We start from the raw sequence: 17,305 nt of genomic DNA, 5'->3' as shown, positions 1-17,305 counted from the left end.
CTGCTATGAAGCGCAGTCCACTCACAGCCATGGGGAACAAAGATGCTATACCTCCGAAGAAGATCCCTTTATTACCAGAAATCAACCCCTCTTTATACCCTTAATTTCCACCAGAAACAACCCAAACCAAAGCAAGGCCTAACAGAACTTAACAGAAAGAGGGCACACATTGGCTGGCTCAGCTGCAGTGCTGCTGTCCACACGTCCTAGCACCCCACCAGCTGCAGATAGCGTGTGCAGTATTCTGCCTTTTTTAGACTACCTTGATTTTACATCTCATTCCTGTTAAAAAACTGCCTCTGGCATTCCCAGAAATAATACATGCTGCTGCAGTTCCTGACAGCGTTCTCTGCTTCTCGAATTGACGAGGCATTAGTAGACCTCTTTACACGGCTGCCTTTGGTCTGTGCTGCATTCTGGGGGACTATCAGGAGGATCTTCTCAGAGTCATCATATCCCTCCAGCATAAGTTTGAGGAATAATACAAGAAGAGAAATACTGTAGTAATATCTCCTTATTCTATAAGCCAGCACAAAGGATTGTTAGCAAACTGAAATGTATTTCTGGCAGAATTTAAGTTAAGAGTATTACCATTTCACTTCACTAACAAACGTTTCCCACACTTACTTAGGCTTCCATTATCTGAAAGGACCTACAAGGAAGAGGGATTCTTCATCGGGAACCTCAGCAATAGGACAGGAAATAACAGGTTCAAAATGAAAGAAGGGAAGGAGATATCTGGAAGAAATTCTTTACTGTGGGGGTGGTGAGGCACTGGAACAGGTGGCCCAGAGAAGCTGTGGATTCTCCATCTCTGGAAGTGTTGGAAGCCAAGCCGGGGCTTGGAACAACCTGGTCTAATCCAAGGTGTCCATGCACATGGCAGGGGGCTTGGAACAAGATGGTCTTTAAGGCCTCTTCCGACCCAAACCCTGCTGTGATTCTACGTACCAGCTGTAAAACGTTGCAAATGGTACACTATGGAGAATACATGAAAACATGGGCATTAAGTCGTTTGGGAATAAGGGGGAAGCAGCCTCACTTTGCCTCCCTTCTCTTCATTTTGCCTTTTTGGAAAAAATAAACCCGAGAGAGAGAGAGAGAGAGAGAGAGAGTTATATATAGAGTTATATGTATAAAACTCTAATATTTTCCATTTAGCTCTTTCCAATGTTTCCCCACACTTCCCGACAAGCGGGTCCCAGTCAGACCCAGACAGGCGCTGCTGCATGGCCTGTTCTCCAGAGCAGCAGGGCGCCCTGGAAAGATGCCTTCTGTATTTAAAAGCTCCTTCAGTTACGACAGGGCGGCCCGGGGGGGGCCGCGGCACCGCCCCCGGGCCCGCGTCACGGGCGGCCGGCGCGGCGCGGCGCGGGGCGGTCGGCGCGCAGCGCTGCCGGCAGTCGCGCCATGCACTCCCTCGCCCAGGAGATCCGCAGCTTCTCCAGGGCCAACCTGCGCAAGCAGCGCACCCGCGTCACCACGCTGACCGGCCGCAGGATCGTCGAGACGTGGCGCGGCGCCTGCCTGCACATGGAGGAGGAGGAGGAGGCGGCGCCCGGCGGCGGATTCGTGCAGGACCTCAGCGCCGACCTGCAGGTCGGCGTGGTGAAGCCCTGGCTGCTGCTGGGTGAGTGGGCTGGGAGAGGGGGGACGCGGTGCGCCGGGCGGGCAGGGGCTCGGCGCAGCTACGGGCACGCTCTGTCTCTCTCCGCAGGGTCGCAGGATGCTGCTCACGACCTGGAGACGATGAGGAAGCACAAGGTAGCGTTTCGTGGGCGTGCAAAGGCGTCTCGCATAATGCGCGCGGTGCGTTTCTCCCGTAAATTAAAAATTCTGAAGTGTCCTCTGGCGAATCTGAGGAAAAAAGTATTCCACTCGCATTTTCAAACGGTTTCTGTTGGCTTCACGAGAAGCTGAAATGCTTTCAGAGCATCCCAGAATCTTCCAAGGGACTTCTGGAGATTCTCTAGTCCAAACCCCTTGCCAAGGCAGGGTCACCCAGAGCACGTGACACAGGAACGTGTCCAGGTGGGTTTGGAATGTCTCCAGACAGGGAGACTCTGTGACCTTCCTGGGCACCTGTTCCAGTGCTCGGCCACCCTCAATCTAAAGAAGTCCTTCCTCATGCTGAGGTGGAACTTCCTCCGTTTTGGTTTATGGCAATTGCTCATCATCCTGTTGCTAGGTACCGCTGAAAAGAATCTTGCTTCCCTGCAAGAGTGATGATTGTTTAGAGCTGTTTAATGGAACAGATTCCTACACTGCCATAGGATTTCCACTTCAGACACTAAGCAGCAGCATTCCCCCTTGCCTTAAGTGGACAGATGAAACTAGAAAAACACAGCAGCTTCTCTAAGTCTGTCCCACAGTTTTGTCTTTTTACTCTTCTCTGTTGCACTAATGGGGGGATAAGGCCTTTGGACAGTGGTGGTTGTGCATGCACCAGGTTGGCATCTGGTGCCATCTAAATGTCATTTTACTGTAACTTTAAATAACCCACAGCCTGGCTGTAGTCTGGACAGAGCAGAGATGGCAGGAGGCCAGAGGTGGTGTTGCCTGCCAAGAACAGGTGTAGTTTACTCTGAAATCCTCCTGCTTCAGCAAATATTTCTGGTCACTAACCAGGAGGAGCATTAAGCTGATGGGTTAGAGCAGGCTTGAAATTTGGGTGATTGTTGCGTGGTCTGTGCTCTCATTCGTATTGCTTTCTCTTATTTTCCAACCATGTGGTGAAAGCTCCCTTTTCTGTTGAAAATCCATTTTTTAGGCCATGTTTGAGCAGTGATATTTTTAATTTCCTCTCAGAAAAACCCTGAGATTTATCACGGTATGTTTTAGCACCCTTCAAAACTTTGCTTGGAGAAAAGCATACCATAAACAGCATATGTATGTAAAACTGAACATTGCATCAGTGTAAGGTAGAGTCTGTGTATGCCTAAAGATTAATTCACCTTTGTTACTGCTCTTTTTGCTTGTTGTCTTCAGAAAATGCCTTTTTCTTTTTTTCTTTTTCTTTTATTTTTCTGACTTAGGTCACTCATGTTCTAAACGTGGCATACGGAGTCCAAAATGCTTTCCTCGATGACTTTATATACAAGACCATTTCCATCCTGGACCTCCCAGAAACTGATATTACCTCCTATTTCCCTGAATGTTTCGAGTTTATTGAGAAAGCTAAGCTCCAGGTACGGTCTATCAATAATTAATGTTAGTAGTTACCCTGTGTAGATAATTTATAGCACTATGTAAGAACTAAAGCAGCTTCTTTTGTTAAAAGAAATTATGGTACCAAATGAATAGTTTTAAAGCGTTTTTAAAATTTTAAATGTCTTTTTAAATTTTAAATAGAAAATCCAAATAATTTCTAAGCATTCCTAGAGACATGGCACTGCTGTTAATCCTCATTCCCTCCAGCATTGCTTTTTCAGAATGACTGTCTTGCGTTTTCGAGAAATGCATCTTTAAAACAGTTGGACCAGGGCTTGACTTGAGATTACACAACTGCATCCTAAATCCAAGTCACTACCCCTGACAGAAGGAAATGAAAAAAAAAAATATTTTTCCAGTGGGAATGTTGTTTTGGATTAGAAACCAGCCTGGATTAGAAGCAAGAAGCGGAGCTTTTACAGATCTGTGTGGTTTATCATCAGCTGTTCACCATCCTTGTGCATTTCATTATAGAATCATTGAATGGTTTGGGGTGAAAGGGACCTTACAGATTATCTGTGGGCAAAGACACCTCCATCTAGACCAGGTTGCTCAAAGAAGATGCTGTGAATCCACATACATACCAAGAATATCAGACAACGTGTTATTAGTCTTGGAGCCAAAAGTGATTTAACTGCTCACAAAATCCTGAAAGGATGTGACGTAGAAAACAGGCTGAAAAACCCTTCTGGGGTTGCTTGGCAGAGTTATCTAAAGCCCAACTCAGAGCTGTTAATTTCAGGTTTAGTGTGTAATTTACGACAAGCATTGTTTTGGTATCTAAACTATAACTCAACAACTGAACGTTATTGGGTGTTATTCTACCATATCTATCAGGTTCATTGTTTATGTAGACTGGGATAAAAGATGATCTTGCCCCAGTTTTCTTTGTGTCGCAGTGTTCTTTCCTTCTCTCATTTATAATTTACAAGCTATGTGATAACGTATTATCACTAAATGACCTTTTCAAGGTTTCTAATTACAGTTTCCAGTTCATTTCTAAATGAAAGTTGCTGTTCACAACTGCACAATTTTGCTTTCTGCCTCTGGTGTTTATATCTCAGTTACTATTTTGTAGGTAAGGAGTTTACAGGAATACTTTTACAACAACATTAGTAGTTCTCTGATGGAAGAGGTGGATGAAAGAGAAGGTAATTGGTGGAATAGCTGTTCTCCAGGATCAGTTCAAAAAGCACATGATAGTGATATACAGAGATAGATCTCGAGGTGGTTTGAATTTCTTTATTTACTTTGTCAAAATAGTGTTGAAAGAGTTTACGGTAATTATGTCATGAAGTGCTCTTCCGTTTAAGTAACCACAGAGACACTACTGTTTCATCTCCTAAAATGGGGGAGGAAGAGATGTTCACTGGTGAGAGAACATGATATATGAGAAATTATTTCTAGAACATGGTTAACCCCATGAAGGAAGTATGAGAGCATGTGAATTTGAGGATGCAGGTGAAGCCTGCACGGTTCTGTAAGTCACTGCCAGCTGGCTACAAGTAACAGGATTCACTTTTCTAAAACTGTAATGGCTCAAGTCTCTAGACACCATGGTGCTAATTCTGATACTGATCAGAGCTCAACTTTTCTTCTAGGCTCCAACTTGGCAGGTATATTTTCCATGACATGTTCAGTGACCCATGTTGACCCATGTTGAGACGTAACACTATGAATGAGGGATACTTTTTTTATATGTTTAATATCTAATAATAAAACTTCTGAAATCTTGTGTTTCCAGAGAGAAAATCTTTGCTTATTCACGAACATCACTCCTTATTGCTCCCCCTGTCTTTACTCAGGAAAAAGCCTCCGTTTTACTGCAAAGTAAAATGGATCTATAAGGAATTACATTAGCCTTCCACTTCACAAAAAACTTTATCCTTCTTTTAAATTTCTTCCCTTGATGAGGCTTTTTGCTCACTGTGTGGGACCATTGTATAATCACATTTTCTGTTGGCGGAAGGTGATTTTTTTTCCTCTCTCCATAAAAATTTAAAAAAACCCCAACTTGGTCTTGAATCTTACATGATTCTTGCAAGTCCACTGACCATTTCTGGGCAGGAAAACTTAGAGTATCAGCATCAGAGCAAGGAGTTATTAATAAATAGAGATGAATTTCCTGTTTGCTGTCTGTTTCTCACTTTTATTCTGTATTCACGGCTAATACAAAATTAGTTAAGAATGACATGCCAAATTCATTTTTGTATGAATTGTAAACAGTGGAGTTTGGCAAGTAAAGATAAACATTCTCAGTATTAAAGCTGGTTTAATATTATGGCCCAGATTCATTCATGTTCAATAATTTTCAGGATTAATGGGCATCACTATATCATTTTTGGCAGTGTAAAACAAACCAGTTACTTAAAATGACACATCAGACTTAAATGTGAAAGAGGGAAATAAAGCATGAACTGTACTAAGGAAAAGAAAAAAAAAATTAAGAGAACAATTTCCAGCAGGCAGTGCACAGCAGGTGTGATTTCCATTGCAAGGAAGGCTGGTATTGTTATTTGCTGTGCTGGGATGCAGGAGCTTAGACTCTGTTCCTAGCTCTGTCATAATGTTGTGCCTCATTCTTCTAGTCTCAGCTTGGAATTTTTCCAACAAGGATAATAATACTCCATTTCATACCTCTTTATCTTGTTATTTAAACTGGAAGATTTTTGGAGCAGGAACCATTTTCCGGTCTGTGTGTCTATTAAAATACCAGATAATTGTAGCTCCCAAATCTGTAACATAAACTGTTAAGTTCCTGGAAAGGAACCCTGGTGCTTAAAAGACCTTTTTGTCTCTGGGTAAAATTGCCATTAAGTAACTTTTATCTGTTAAGGGCAGACAGAAGAGGCTGTTTATAACCAGAATAATCTGAGAACATCATGTCATGTTTCAGTATTTTCATTCAGAATGTGGAAGTGCTGAGGGTTTGGTGGTTTCTTTTTGTGTCAAAGGGGCTTTTCCAGGTCGCAGTCTGACATACAAACGTAACAACATCACGAAGCCTGGGCCTTGCAAACATTGCTTAAGACATGCTAGATTGTCTAGTAGTCCTTGCTTTGTTAATTTGGGCTTGTTATTTCTTAACAAAACTTGCAGTGTCTAAAAAGAGCCATTCAGGTGTCTCAAAGCTTGTGTGGAAAATGTTTAAGTAGGCTAAAACCCATTAATTTTATTTATAATTCAGGATGAGCCTGAATTCAAACCCCAGAAGAAGCATTTGTGAGTTTATTGGCGGTTGAGTAGTTTTGGATTTTGCACCCTAGTTCCCAGTTAAGGGGCCTTAGTTGTACCAGTGGTGTGGTGGGAAGGGAGAGATCTGTGGCAAATCACACAAAGGCTTTTCTAATTTTTGTGTTCCTGTGCATGATCCCTGTTACCCAAAATCTTCCCTGCGGAGTACACAAGAAACATGCAGCTGGGACTACAAGATGTTCTAAAATCTGCCTCTGTGCCCAGCTGTTTGCTGCCTTGCTATGTTTTTAACATTGAACAAGACACTGTCCATACTGCAAATTGATACTTTCCATATTGCAAATAAAATCTATTTCAAAATTGGCACTCAATTAGATCAGATACTTCAGTATCCCAGGTGTCTGTGATTTGGTTTTTACATTAACAGGCTGCTGTAAGGCCTCAGGAAGAAAGACAGAGGATGTGTTTTAGTACTGTGGTATGAATTAAGTTTGACAAATTTGGTAGTAATAAAGCATTTTTGGGTAGAAAAATACTTGATTTCATGCTTGTATCTTTGTTTGGACTTACTTATATGTGTAAATATTTGCTTTGAGCTCAGCAAGGAGCTTTCAATAAGTCTTAAAATAATTTTATGTGAAGTTTCTTACACTTGTAATCTACCTAATGAATATCCCAACTTATGTTTCATTTCTTTCTTGGAGGACGGCGTGGTGCTGGTTCACTGTAATGCAGGAGTCTCCCGTGCAGCAGCTGTAGTCATTGGTTTTCTAATGAATTCAGAAAGACTGAGCTTTGCCAGAGCCTTTTCCTTGGTGAAAAACGCGAGGCCTGCAGCTTGTCCAAATCCTGGCTTCATGGAGCAGCTCCACAAGTACCAAGAACAGATTTTAAAGACAAATGGAAGCATAAACAATCATGACTGATCCAAAGGGAGAAGTGAAATGATCTGTTTTGACTATACAGGAAGAGATGTTGGATGTACTTTAATCTGTCATTTTGAAATCCCCTTTCACATGTGCATTTTCAAGTCTTTTTATATTTTTTTTTCTTACCCTCCTTTGACCTTGTTTTTTTCCAACATGTCATCAAAAGGCCAAATGGTGTCGTACTGACTTCAGAGAAGTTTTGCCTAAAACCGGAGCACTAATAAAAAGATACAGCTCAGTTTCCCTTGAAATATTAGAAAACAATAGAATGATGGTTTGCTTACTGAGCCATCAGAAAATGCAGGTAATAGAGAAAGGAAGTAAAATAACTGAGGTAAGTTGCTTTCTTTCCAAATCTGTGCATTCCTAGTTGGTTGTAAAATCGAGGTAATAAAATGTTCCTATAAATGAAGTACCTTGATATTGGATTTTAAAATTATATTGCAACTATTGATGATATTACTGAATTTTGTGGGCTAGCCAGCCATTAATTTTTTTTTAATTAAAACTATGGTCTTTTGAAGATGCTCAAAATGCATAGGATGCTTTATTGCTTCGTGTATATCTATTGTTTCTCATCTCGTAGTGATTTGAAGTGCACTTACATGATGAGTTCAGTCTTGGACCTAGCAAGGTTTTTTTTCCTGTACATCATTTCAGGAGAGATACAAAAAATGTTGATAATTATCTGTCTCTGCTCATGTTCCTATCTTTTCTTCACATCTGGTCCTCACGTGCTGCCCCCTCACTCCATTCCACATCGTATGTAAAGAACAGACATCACAGGGTGTGTAATTTTGATCCTCTTGGGAGATCCCAGGCTGAAATTACTGTCTTAATATGTTGAAACAAACTATCGACAAGATTTTAGTAGTATTTTGTGGCCTTCATGCCAGCTCTTAATGATTTGATATATTAATATGCAACAAAATAAAGAGAACACTGTGTTTGGATAAATTGCGTGCTAAAAGTGATTTTAAAGGTTTGGTTTCAAGATTGGTGTTCTGTCCTGGTGCCAGTAGTTGGAACTGTAGCACATCGTTGTGTTTGAACCACGACCTCTCTTGTTCTCGATATGAATTGCTCAAGAACAGGTAGTGACAGGACAAGGGGGAACGGATTCAAAGAGAGGGAGTAGGTTGAGATTAGATTATTTACCCTGAGGGTGGGGAGGCCCTGGCACAGGCTGCCCGGAGAAGCTGTGGCTGCCGCATCCCTGGAAGTGCCCAAGTCCAGGTTGGACAGGGCTAACTGGGATAGCAAAAAGTGTCTTAGCCAGTGGCACGGGGTGGAGCTGGATGAGCTTTAGGATGCCTTCCAAGCCAACCCATTCCATGATTCTATGCGAAACGTTAATGCGGGGATCAGGCAACCCCGCTGCACCTGACCGCTGTCCGTGGTCCCTGGCGCCCGCGTCCGCGGGGGAACACCTCACCGCCTTGGCCCGGCGGACGCGGTGGCCGCGGTGCCGGCAGTCCGAGAACTGACTGACACCCTTTCCCCGGGGAAGGCTGTGTGGGGAGGCCGCTCCGGGTTCCCAGCCCGCGGGAGCAGTCCAGGACAAGCCCCTGGTAACGGTGACCGCGGTTCCCTCAGCTCCGTTCGCGACCCGCCCCTCCCTGAGGGGCCGTTTGCCCAGGAGCCGTGAGGGGACCGGGCGGCACAAGCCCATGCCGGGCCCCGACACCCTCGGCCCCTGACGGGGCTCCGCCCCACTTCGTCGCAGCATGTCATGGGGTGGGTCGGAAGTGACGGCGGCAGGAAGCTCCGTCCCGTTTGAAAGCGCCCGGCGGAGCTGCCGCCGCCGCCTCTTTCCCGCCATCCGGGCCGACATGGCCGCCTTCGCCATGGAGCCGCCGCCCGCAGGTGAACCGGGCCCGCGGCTCCTGCAGCCCGCCCCGGCTCTGCCGGGCGCCGCCTCAGGGGGCTGCGCTGCCCGGCCGGGGGCGCCCGGCGGGTTCCGCGGCGCTCCTGTGAGGGGACTGGGGCCGGGGCCGACCCCCCGCGCTAGGCGGGGGAGTGTGGGTGCTGCTGAGCCGGGCTGGGAGACGGCGCCGCGAAGGGGCGGTTCGCGCTGGGGTGATGGGAAAGGGGAGCGGGGTTAAATCGATCGGCCGCCGCTCGTATTTGCGAAAAATGGAACATTGTGGTAAACTCGGCTTACCTGTAAAATGAATGATTGTACCGCCTTTGGGCTCATCGATACAAGTGGATATCTCAGAGGCGGGTGCCAAGAGGATGGTGCCCCGCTCTTTTCGATGATGCCCAGCGACAGAGCGAGGAGTAATGGCCATAAACCAAAACAAGAAGTTCTGTCTCATCGTGAGGAGGAACTTAGACTGAACTTTACACTGAGGGTGTCCGAGCATGGGACAGGCTGCCCAGGAAGGTTGTGGAGTCTCCCTTTCTGGAGACATTCCAAACTCACCTGGAGATATTTCTGTGTACGTGCTCTGGGTGACCCTGCCTTGGCAGAGGGTTTTGAGTAGATGGTCTCCAGAGGTCCCTTCCAACCCTAACCATTCTGGAAATCTGTGATCTTAATCACTTCCCGTATCTTGTGTTATGTTTTTTTAGTAGAGCCCACAATGGAAAAAGCTGCCTTTGTCTTTCACTTGTCTTTTTCATGTTTTACAATTTTGTTTTCAGGAGCTGAACCAATGACTCTTGGCTCCCCGACATCTCCAAAACAAGGAACCAGTGCTCAATTTCTCCCTGGGTTTTTGATGGGTGACTTACCTGCACCAGTGACTCCGCAGCCACGTGCTTTATACGGCCCTTCAGTCGGTGTCATGGAAACAAGGTCTCCACTACTTGCAGGTCAGAATTTGTTAAATGTTGGAAATTTGTCCTGAAAGCAAAAAAATTGGTTTGTCTCATTGTTCTGCATGACTGTTGCAGACTAGGATATTTCAATTCTTAAAAATCTTGCTTTTATGTCTGTACCATAGGCAAGGTAGTCTCTGAAACGATTAAAATAGATTTCTAGCCTGGCTTAAAATTGAAAGATACAGCCATGCTCAGGACTTCAGAGAAAGAACATGTAAACAGTGAATATCATGGGTTAAATAAGAGGTCTGAAAGTTCTAAATAATACTTCTGTATTATTAACAATAACACTTCTGCATTATAAACAGGATGCTGTTTGGCATACCTGTGATGCTCCTACCTAGAACATTCAAACCTGAACAGTTTGGTAGGGCAGATGGCTCCGCAAACCTCCAGTGAAACAATCAAGTCTCAACAACAATCAACACGAGAGCATGGCTGAATGCATTATTGAAGTTTCAAGAACAAGTAGCGCCGAAGCAAAATTACAGGTTTTCTCATGCTCTTCTTCTGTTCCTTTGGATTGCAGGAGGGTCTCCCCCACAACCAGTAGTCCCTTCACACAAGGATAAAGGTGGTGCTCCACCAGTTAGAAGCATATATGATGAGTTATCTAGTCCTGGCCTTGGATCAACACCTCTGTCCTCAAGAAGAACAGTAAGTGTCTTCAGCACTGGCCTGTTCTCAGCAGAAGATGTGAGGCAGCCTCAGTGCATTGTCAAACTTAGTTGTATAAGCTGCTGTAGCAAAATGAGTGATGACCCTTCAGATCATGCTGTTGCTTAGTATGGATTGTTCGGTGTACCTGTTCCTGTTTAAACAAGAGCTGTGGTCATGAAGCAAATTCCTGTTATTGCCAGTTTTCAGTTCAGTAGGAAATGAAAAATGCAAGTCATGCCTCAGTTATGCAAGTCATTCCTCAGTTATGCTCAGTTATGTTCTCAAATTCAGCTTTGTTTGTCAGCTTTTCACTTTCTTGTAAGTTTATTGGGTTACTGATTGGCAGAAGGACCCTTCCACCACTTGAAGGGAGGTTGTAGCAAGGGGGAGGCTGGATTCTTCCCCTGCTAACAGGTAATAGGACAAGTAAAATGGCCTCATGTTGCTCCAGAAGAAGTTTAGACTGGATATCACGAAAAGTTTCTTCACTGAAAGGGTGGTCAGGCATTGGAACAGGCCACCCAGGGAAGTGTTAGAGTCGCCATCCTTGGAAGTGTTCAAAAATGTGTGGAAGTGGCACTTGGGGACATGGTTTAGGGGCCAAGATGGCAGTGTTAGGTTAACAGTTGGACTTGACGACCTCAAGAGATCTTTTCCAACCTTAATAATTCCAGGCTTCCGTGATTACATTTCAGAAGACAATAAGGCACTTATGGAAACAGAAGGAATTTTTTTTCTGAGTAAAAAAATCTAGTCTAAGTTTGGGTAGACAGTTTGGATTAGTTTTGAAAGAGGAACACTCAAATTTCTACAAGGTAAAATTTATAATGAGCCGTGCTGTTTGACTAATCAAGCTTACCAGGTCCTTTTTCACTGCACTGTTCTGATGCAAGGAGAACACTTTTCACTGAATGAGCAGTCTTTGTATTGAGTGTTGCCTTCTGAAGGGTTTATTCTGAAAGCTGAGGTTCTCTGTGAAGGACAGAATCCTATAGTGTCTTCAAGGACTGGATGTTAAATTTCAAAAAATATTGAGCAGCTGTCAGAACCTGTGTTGTTAAGTCTGCAGGTACTCCAGGCTCTTCCATCTTGTATCTAAGAAATGCCATGATTCAGGCTAAAAATAGACTAAAATTATTTTGGATGCTGAAATCCTATGTTAAAAAGAAAACAACTGCTACCATCTAAAACTCAAAGTATACTTTCCTTCTATGCACTAAATAGTTGAGCAAGTAAGTCTAGTAATAGTCTCCTTACAAGGGAAGGTTATGTTTCCATGATTTCTCAACTCTTTAGGCAGTGAAAATGCTGATAAGCTTAGGATACTAATATCCTTCCCATCAGGATGCACATGAATGTGTGAATTATTACAGTGCAGCAATAGTGACATGACTATTTTAAGAAGGTAAACTTTAGGGTTTCTGAGTACTGATACTCAAAGCTACTTTGTTTCACAAAGCATATGTCAAATATGTTGTCAAATAACTTTTCCTTAATAGCTCTTGGTAATCTTTTGTTAAATATACATGCAAATATCTGATCTCTAAGAAGTTAGGAATAACTTAAGGCAAACAATTAATATTATTTCCTGAATTTTTAAATCACTTGAAAATTGTCTCTTGATCTGAGCAGTATACTTATAAGAATAATTTGTTACTTTCTGTATATTAATGCAGGCCAGCTTTACTTTAACACAGAGCCCATCAGCTGGAATTCTGTCATCAACTCCAGGAGCAGGTAGATTTCCTGTCAAAATTTCTGTTCTTTTTTCTTACAGCTTTCTTTAATACAGAAAAATCATCAGTGTTCAAGCTACATCAGTTCCTTGCTAATTTATGAAGAGGTTGTGTATTTGTTAGCTTTTCAAAAGGTGTGTGGGTATGAGTAGGAAATAATTATTCATTCTGAGACTGAGTTTCAAGCAGCTTTTCTTGTTCCAAATGTGGTGTTGAACTGAGCACAGAGGTGCTTGTAATTGAACGAAGAAGCTGAGACTGATGGATTGCCTTCCATTTTCACAAGGTTTGATATCTTGTGTATGAACTGGTGGCTTCTTGCTAAGCTTTATTCTGTTGGCCCTTTCCTATTTGGCAACTGTATTAAGCTGTTGGTGTTTTGAAGTCAAAGAGAACACTAGGTTGTTAGTCATAAAAACTTACTAGTGTGTTTGCAGATGTGAAGTTATGATTGACTTACGTGTTTTGTCTGTGAGTAAATCCCCATCAAACTCTTCCACATACAAGTGACATGCTTGACACCGAATTTATTCTTTTATTATAAATCTCTCTCTTGCAAAAGAAATTTGTTCAGCAATATAATTTCAATTTAACAGCTTCGAGCGTGTTCAGCCCTGCAAGTATTGGGCAGCCTAAGAAGACTACTCTATCTCCTGCTCAGCTAGATCCTTTTTATACTCAAGGTGATTCCCTTACTTCAGAAGATCAACTTGATGACACATGGGTAACTGTATTTGGGTGAGTTGATTTCCAAAGTACTGGAAAAACCTGGGTGAAGTCTTTAGAGCGTACGAGAAAAATATTTGGGCGTTGATGTTGTCTGGCATTGGTATATGGTGCAAGTACAGCTATGGTTAAAGCAAGCAAACACATACATTTCAGTGAGGCATCTTAAATTGAGTTACACCTTATTTTTTCTAGTTAGAAAGGCACCATTCTGCTGTTGGGGTGTGTGGTAAAGTGCCTAGAAGGTGGTCATTCTCAAATCACTGCTTCTGATACTACAGTGGTCTCTTCTGGATTTCTGTAAATGCTTCATAGGGTTGTATCTTAACACCTGAATTCTTAAACTGCTCATAATTTTTTGAGTACTTTTTTCTGTCTTTCAGATTTCCTCAAGCATCAGCTTCCTATATTCTACTACAGTTTGCTCAGTATGGAAACATATTAAAGCATGTGGTATGTCTTAGTTTTTACAATTACGTCAGAAAACACTGAGAATTAAGCATTTAAAAAACTACATTTCACAATTTTCACTTAATCTCGTTCAGATGTCCAACACAGGAAACTGGATGCATATTCGATATCAGTCTAAGCTTCAAGCCCGGAAAGCCTTAAGCAAAGATGGAAGGATTTTTGGTGAATCTATCATGATTGGTGTCAAGCCTTGTATAGATAAAGTAAGTTAACAGTTGCTTTTAGTTCAAAGGCACTCTGCTTTTGGTCTTTCTTTTTCTTTTCCCTGATCTCTTAAATTTTTTTCCTTTTGGAATTGCAAATTGTAGGTAGTTTGTCTATATAGATATAGTCTGTTACACATTTACAAAGTTTTTTCTTAAATATTTGTCAATTTGTCAACATTTCCTGCTGAGAAGAATCATTATGAGCAGTCTCTGTGCTCCTTGGAAGTTACAATGCACACAATTATATTGCTGTACAAGAGAAGGAAGTGAAACCATAATGTAAGACACAATTCAGATAAGTTTCCTGACTGGAATTTAGGGCCTGCAATAGATACCTAATGGCAGATTAAGACTATTGCTGCTCCTAATTGTACCTCTCTATTTTTTATGTGACGATGTGCTTCTGGCTCTTGAATTTATCTTAGTACTTTGGACTGAAAATTTGTTAGCAAGAAAATCCCAATCCTGTTCTCCCACCTGCCCCTATAAAAACATGTCACTCTCTTGTAGGTAGTAGTTGGGGGGTAGACATGGCTGTCTTGTGGTCTTTAATATTAACATGAATTGTTAGTGTCTAGGTATTGGCAATATCCTGACCTTTAATACTTGCAGCCCTTTGCACTGGGTACTGTACATTAGCTTAAGCAAATAAGAGTCATTCCTCAGTCATTCTGCACAGATTATTTTTTTTTGTCTCCTTTAAGGATATAGGATACTGAAGAGTAATGTAAGCTTTCCAATGTGAACCATTCTGAGAAGGCAGCCTTAGAAACTGAACTTGCAATTACTGAAGTTTTAGCAGTCTTGAAATATTTCTTACACTCAATAAAATTCGGAAACAAGTACTTCTATAGCCATTTTCTCTGTGGGCTTCTGCTGGTGGTCTGTCCATGCCTTTTTACTCTTTTGATGTCCAGTTTGTATCAATGAATGAATTGCCTGTAACCTGAAGCTCTAGGAGTAATGATCTAAGACATAATTGCCAGGCACCTGATCTTCATTGCTTTTGAATTCTCATTATGTCTTTTGTGGGTAGTATTCACTTTCATATACCAATAAATAAACCCATAGTCATTAATTTGTATTTTTGGAGGCAAAAGATTTCAGGAGACTAATCCACTGAAGGACTGGTTTTAGTAAGACTTTCCTGCAACTGAAAACTAGATATGATGGATTTGACATCAGCAGTTAGGCTTCTAAAAAGTATTAAAAGTATTAGTATTAAATTAAATTATTAAATTAAATTAGTATTAAATTAAATTATTAAATTAAATTAGTATTAAATTATTAAAAAAAGTATTAAAAAGTATTAAAAGTATTAGTTCCCTGGGTTCCCCTTGTGCTGAGCAGAGTCAGCTGCACACCCACCATGTACACCAGTCCTATTGTTTATTTTGGTAAGTGCTCTTCTACCAAACGTGCTGCTGAATTTCTGCTATCGTTAGGCTGCTTGAATCCCATGCTTCACTGAGTCTAAATGCCCCAAATCACTTGTCCCCAGGCTGGTTGTTGTTTACCATCTTGTCTTCTCTGGTTTGTTGTGGAACTTGTGGTTCCCATCACGTCACCTCCTACCTCTTCCATTCTACATGCATTCCTTCCTAAACATAAGCTCCATAAAAATGGAGCCTTGAAGTTTGATTGCATTCCCTATTGTATTTTATTCTCCACATTGTTTTAAACTTGGTGGACATTTAGTACAGACAGCGAACAGATTCCAACCTTCCTCTACTTTGCAATGACAGAATTCAACATGTAAATGATTGTAGTGAGGAAAAGCCTTGGTGGTCATGTGTACCCGTATGTTCTGTACTGACTCACATTTTATCTTTTGGGATCCAAATATCTTTTATCAAAAAAATTAAATAGATCATTTTAGATGATAAAGGTTGGAATACTGATTTTCAGTGTTTGTTTACATTATATTAACCCTCTATTTAAGAGTGTGATGGAAAACTTTGAAAGAAGCTCTACATCCTCAATGTCTTCGATTTTCACTCCACCTGCAAAATCTGCTGGCACACCAACACAACCTGCAACTAGTACTGCAAGGATTTCTACCATGAGACCTCTTGCAACAGCATATAAGGCTTCCACTAGTGACTATCAGGTATTTTAAGGGAAACAGAAACGTCTTTTTTGTTGTCTCCCCTTACCTCTATGAGGCTGTGCAGACACAACTGCAGTGTGACCTTTACCTTTTGCTGTCAGTTCTTTAATGATGTGGTTCAAGTACAAGCTCAGTCTGTTCAGTCTCTAAAATAATAATAATAAAATAGTAAATTAATGACTTGTCACTTTTCCAGGGATTAAGGGCTTGTTTTGAAGATATTTCAAACATATTTTGTCAAAATATAGTAGCAATTAGGAAAAGAAGAAATCAAAGGTTAGTGTAAAAACTATTAACTACATGTTGACTGATTCTCTGTATTTTCTCTGTTTGTCTTTCTCCCATTCCTTCTAGGTGGTTTCGGACAGACAAACTCCTAGGAAAGATGAAAGTATTGTGTCTAAAGCAATGGAGTATGTTTTTGGCTGGTAATATACAAGAGGAAGTAACACACCAAGCTGGTCAGGGTTTGAACCACGCTACTGGCATTTGTAGTTAGTTCTATAACTACTGGTGGCAGTATTTTGTCTTACATAGCACCTGTTATGCCTTCAGTTTATTCAGAAGACATGTAGCTTGCACTTTAAATGATGGCAGTGTACACATGGTTTTACAAACTGATTAAGTGTAAATAAAAGTGCTTTATCCCTGTTTGTTCTCCAATGGCATGATTGTGAAAAACATCTGTCTCCTTAAGAAAAGCTGTCTGAACTCCGTGGCCTGTCAGTTCCCTGAGGGAGAGCTGGGCAGGGCTGGAATACATCGTTGTATGCAGCCTCTAGTCAATGCCTGTGCCTTTGGTTGTGTTTAAAGCCAAAGGGGGAGCTGCTGTCTCCAGTGAAACAAAACTCCTTCCTCAGCTGGAAAGTTTTCTAGCAGTGCTGGGAGGTCAGGCTGCTCTTCCCCAGCTCCACGTTTCCAACAGCAGAAGGTTTGTGTGTGCTCTTCCCTTAAGGCAGCTGAGGACAGCTTCTGTCTGTGCAAGCTGTGGTGGCTTTGGGATGGATGGCGAGGACCTCCAAGAAGTCCAGAGGAGGCCAGAAAGGACCAGGAAATGGTCCAAGGACTGGAGCATTACACTGATAGGCTGGGAGAAATGGGAATGTTCAGCCTGAAGAAGGCTTCAGGGAGCCCTTAGAGCCCCTTCCAGTGCCTAAAGGGGCTCCAGGAGAGCTGCAAAGGAACTTTGGGCAAGAGCCTGGAGTGACAGAGGGAATGGCTTCCAACTCCTAG

The 17,305-nt window shown here is 42.2% G+C and overlaps 2 protein-coding genes across 4 annotated transcripts; both read left to right on the top strand.

The window, feature by feature from the left end:
* The first annotated feature begins 1,341 nt into the window (after positions 1 to 1,341).
* DUSP19 (dual specificity phosphatase 19) lies at positions 1,342 to 8,291 on the top strand. The gene is made up of 4 exons (XM_038143346.1): positions 1,342 to 1,630; positions 1,718 to 1,764; positions 3,036 to 3,188; positions 7,110 to 8,291. Exons 1-4 carry the CDS (start codon positions 1,411 to 1,413, stop codon positions 7,329 to 7,331), a joined length of 642 nt encoding a protein of 213 aa, XP_037999274.1. The 5' UTR covers positions 1,342 to 1,410; the 3' UTR covers positions 7,332 to 8,291.
* Positions 8,292 to 9,065: 774 nt separating this feature from the next.
* NUP35 (nucleoporin 35) lies at positions 9,066 to 16,738 on the top strand. Of its 3 annotated transcripts, none has more exons than XM_038143343.1 (9): positions 9,066 to 9,200; positions 9,984 to 10,154; positions 10,693 to 10,820; positions 12,500 to 12,560; positions 13,156 to 13,297; positions 13,669 to 13,738; positions 13,831 to 13,959; positions 15,905 to 16,072; positions 16,427 to 16,738. In XM_038143343.1, the coding sequence occupies exons 1-9, from the start codon at positions 9,167 to 9,169 to the stop codon at positions 16,502 to 16,504; spliced, it is 981 nt and encodes a 326-aa protein (XP_037999271.1). In that variant the 5' UTR covers positions 9,066 to 9,166; the 3' UTR covers positions 16,505 to 16,738. The 3 variants fall into 3 exon arrangements, with proteins under 3 accessions (XP_037999271.1, XP_037999273.1, XP_037999272.1); XM_038143345.1 differs by having other exon boundaries at positions 9,106 to 9,196; XM_038143344.1 differs by having other exon boundaries at positions 9,107 to 10,154.
* The last annotated feature ends 567 nt before the right edge of the window (positions 16,739 to 17,305 follow it).

Source organism: Motacilla alba, chromosome 7, assembly GCF_015832195.1.
Source record: "Motacilla alba alba isolate MOTALB_02 chromosome 7, Motacilla_alba_V1.0_pri, whole genome shotgun sequence".
NCBI lineage: Eukaryota > Metazoa > Chordata > Aves > Passeriformes > Motacillidae > Motacilla > Motacilla alba.
Note: the sequence above shows the minus strand (reverse complement) of the source record. Positions and strands in the feature narration are given on the sequence as shown.

Bases quoted from the DNA above. Each gene is read 5' to 3' on its own strand.
- DUSP19 (XM_038143346.1), top strand. From the start codon at position 1,411: ATGCACTCCCTCGCCCAGGAGATCCGCAGCTTCTCCAGGGCCAACCTG. The intron at 1,631-1,717 runs GTGAGTGGGCTG...CTCTCTCCGCAG, and splicing joins GAAGCCCTGGCTGCTGCTGG to GGTCGCAGGATGCTGCTCAC. The intron at 3,189-7,109 runs GTACGGTCTATC...TCTTTCTTGGAG, and splicing joins TTGAGAAAGCTAAGCTCCAG to GACGGCGTGGTGCTGGTTCA.
- NUP35 (XM_038143344.1), top strand. From the start codon at position 9,923: ATGGAAAAAGCTGCCTTTGTCTTTCACTTGTCTTTTTCATGTTTTACA. The intron at 10,155-10,692 runs GTCAGAATTTGT...TTTGGATTGCAG, and splicing joins AAGGTCTCCACTACTTGCAG to GAGGGTCTCCCCCACAACCA. The intron at 12,561-13,155 runs GTAGATTTCCTG...TCAATTTAACAG, and splicing joins GTCATCAACTCCAGGAGCAG to CTTCGAGCGTGTTCAGCCCT.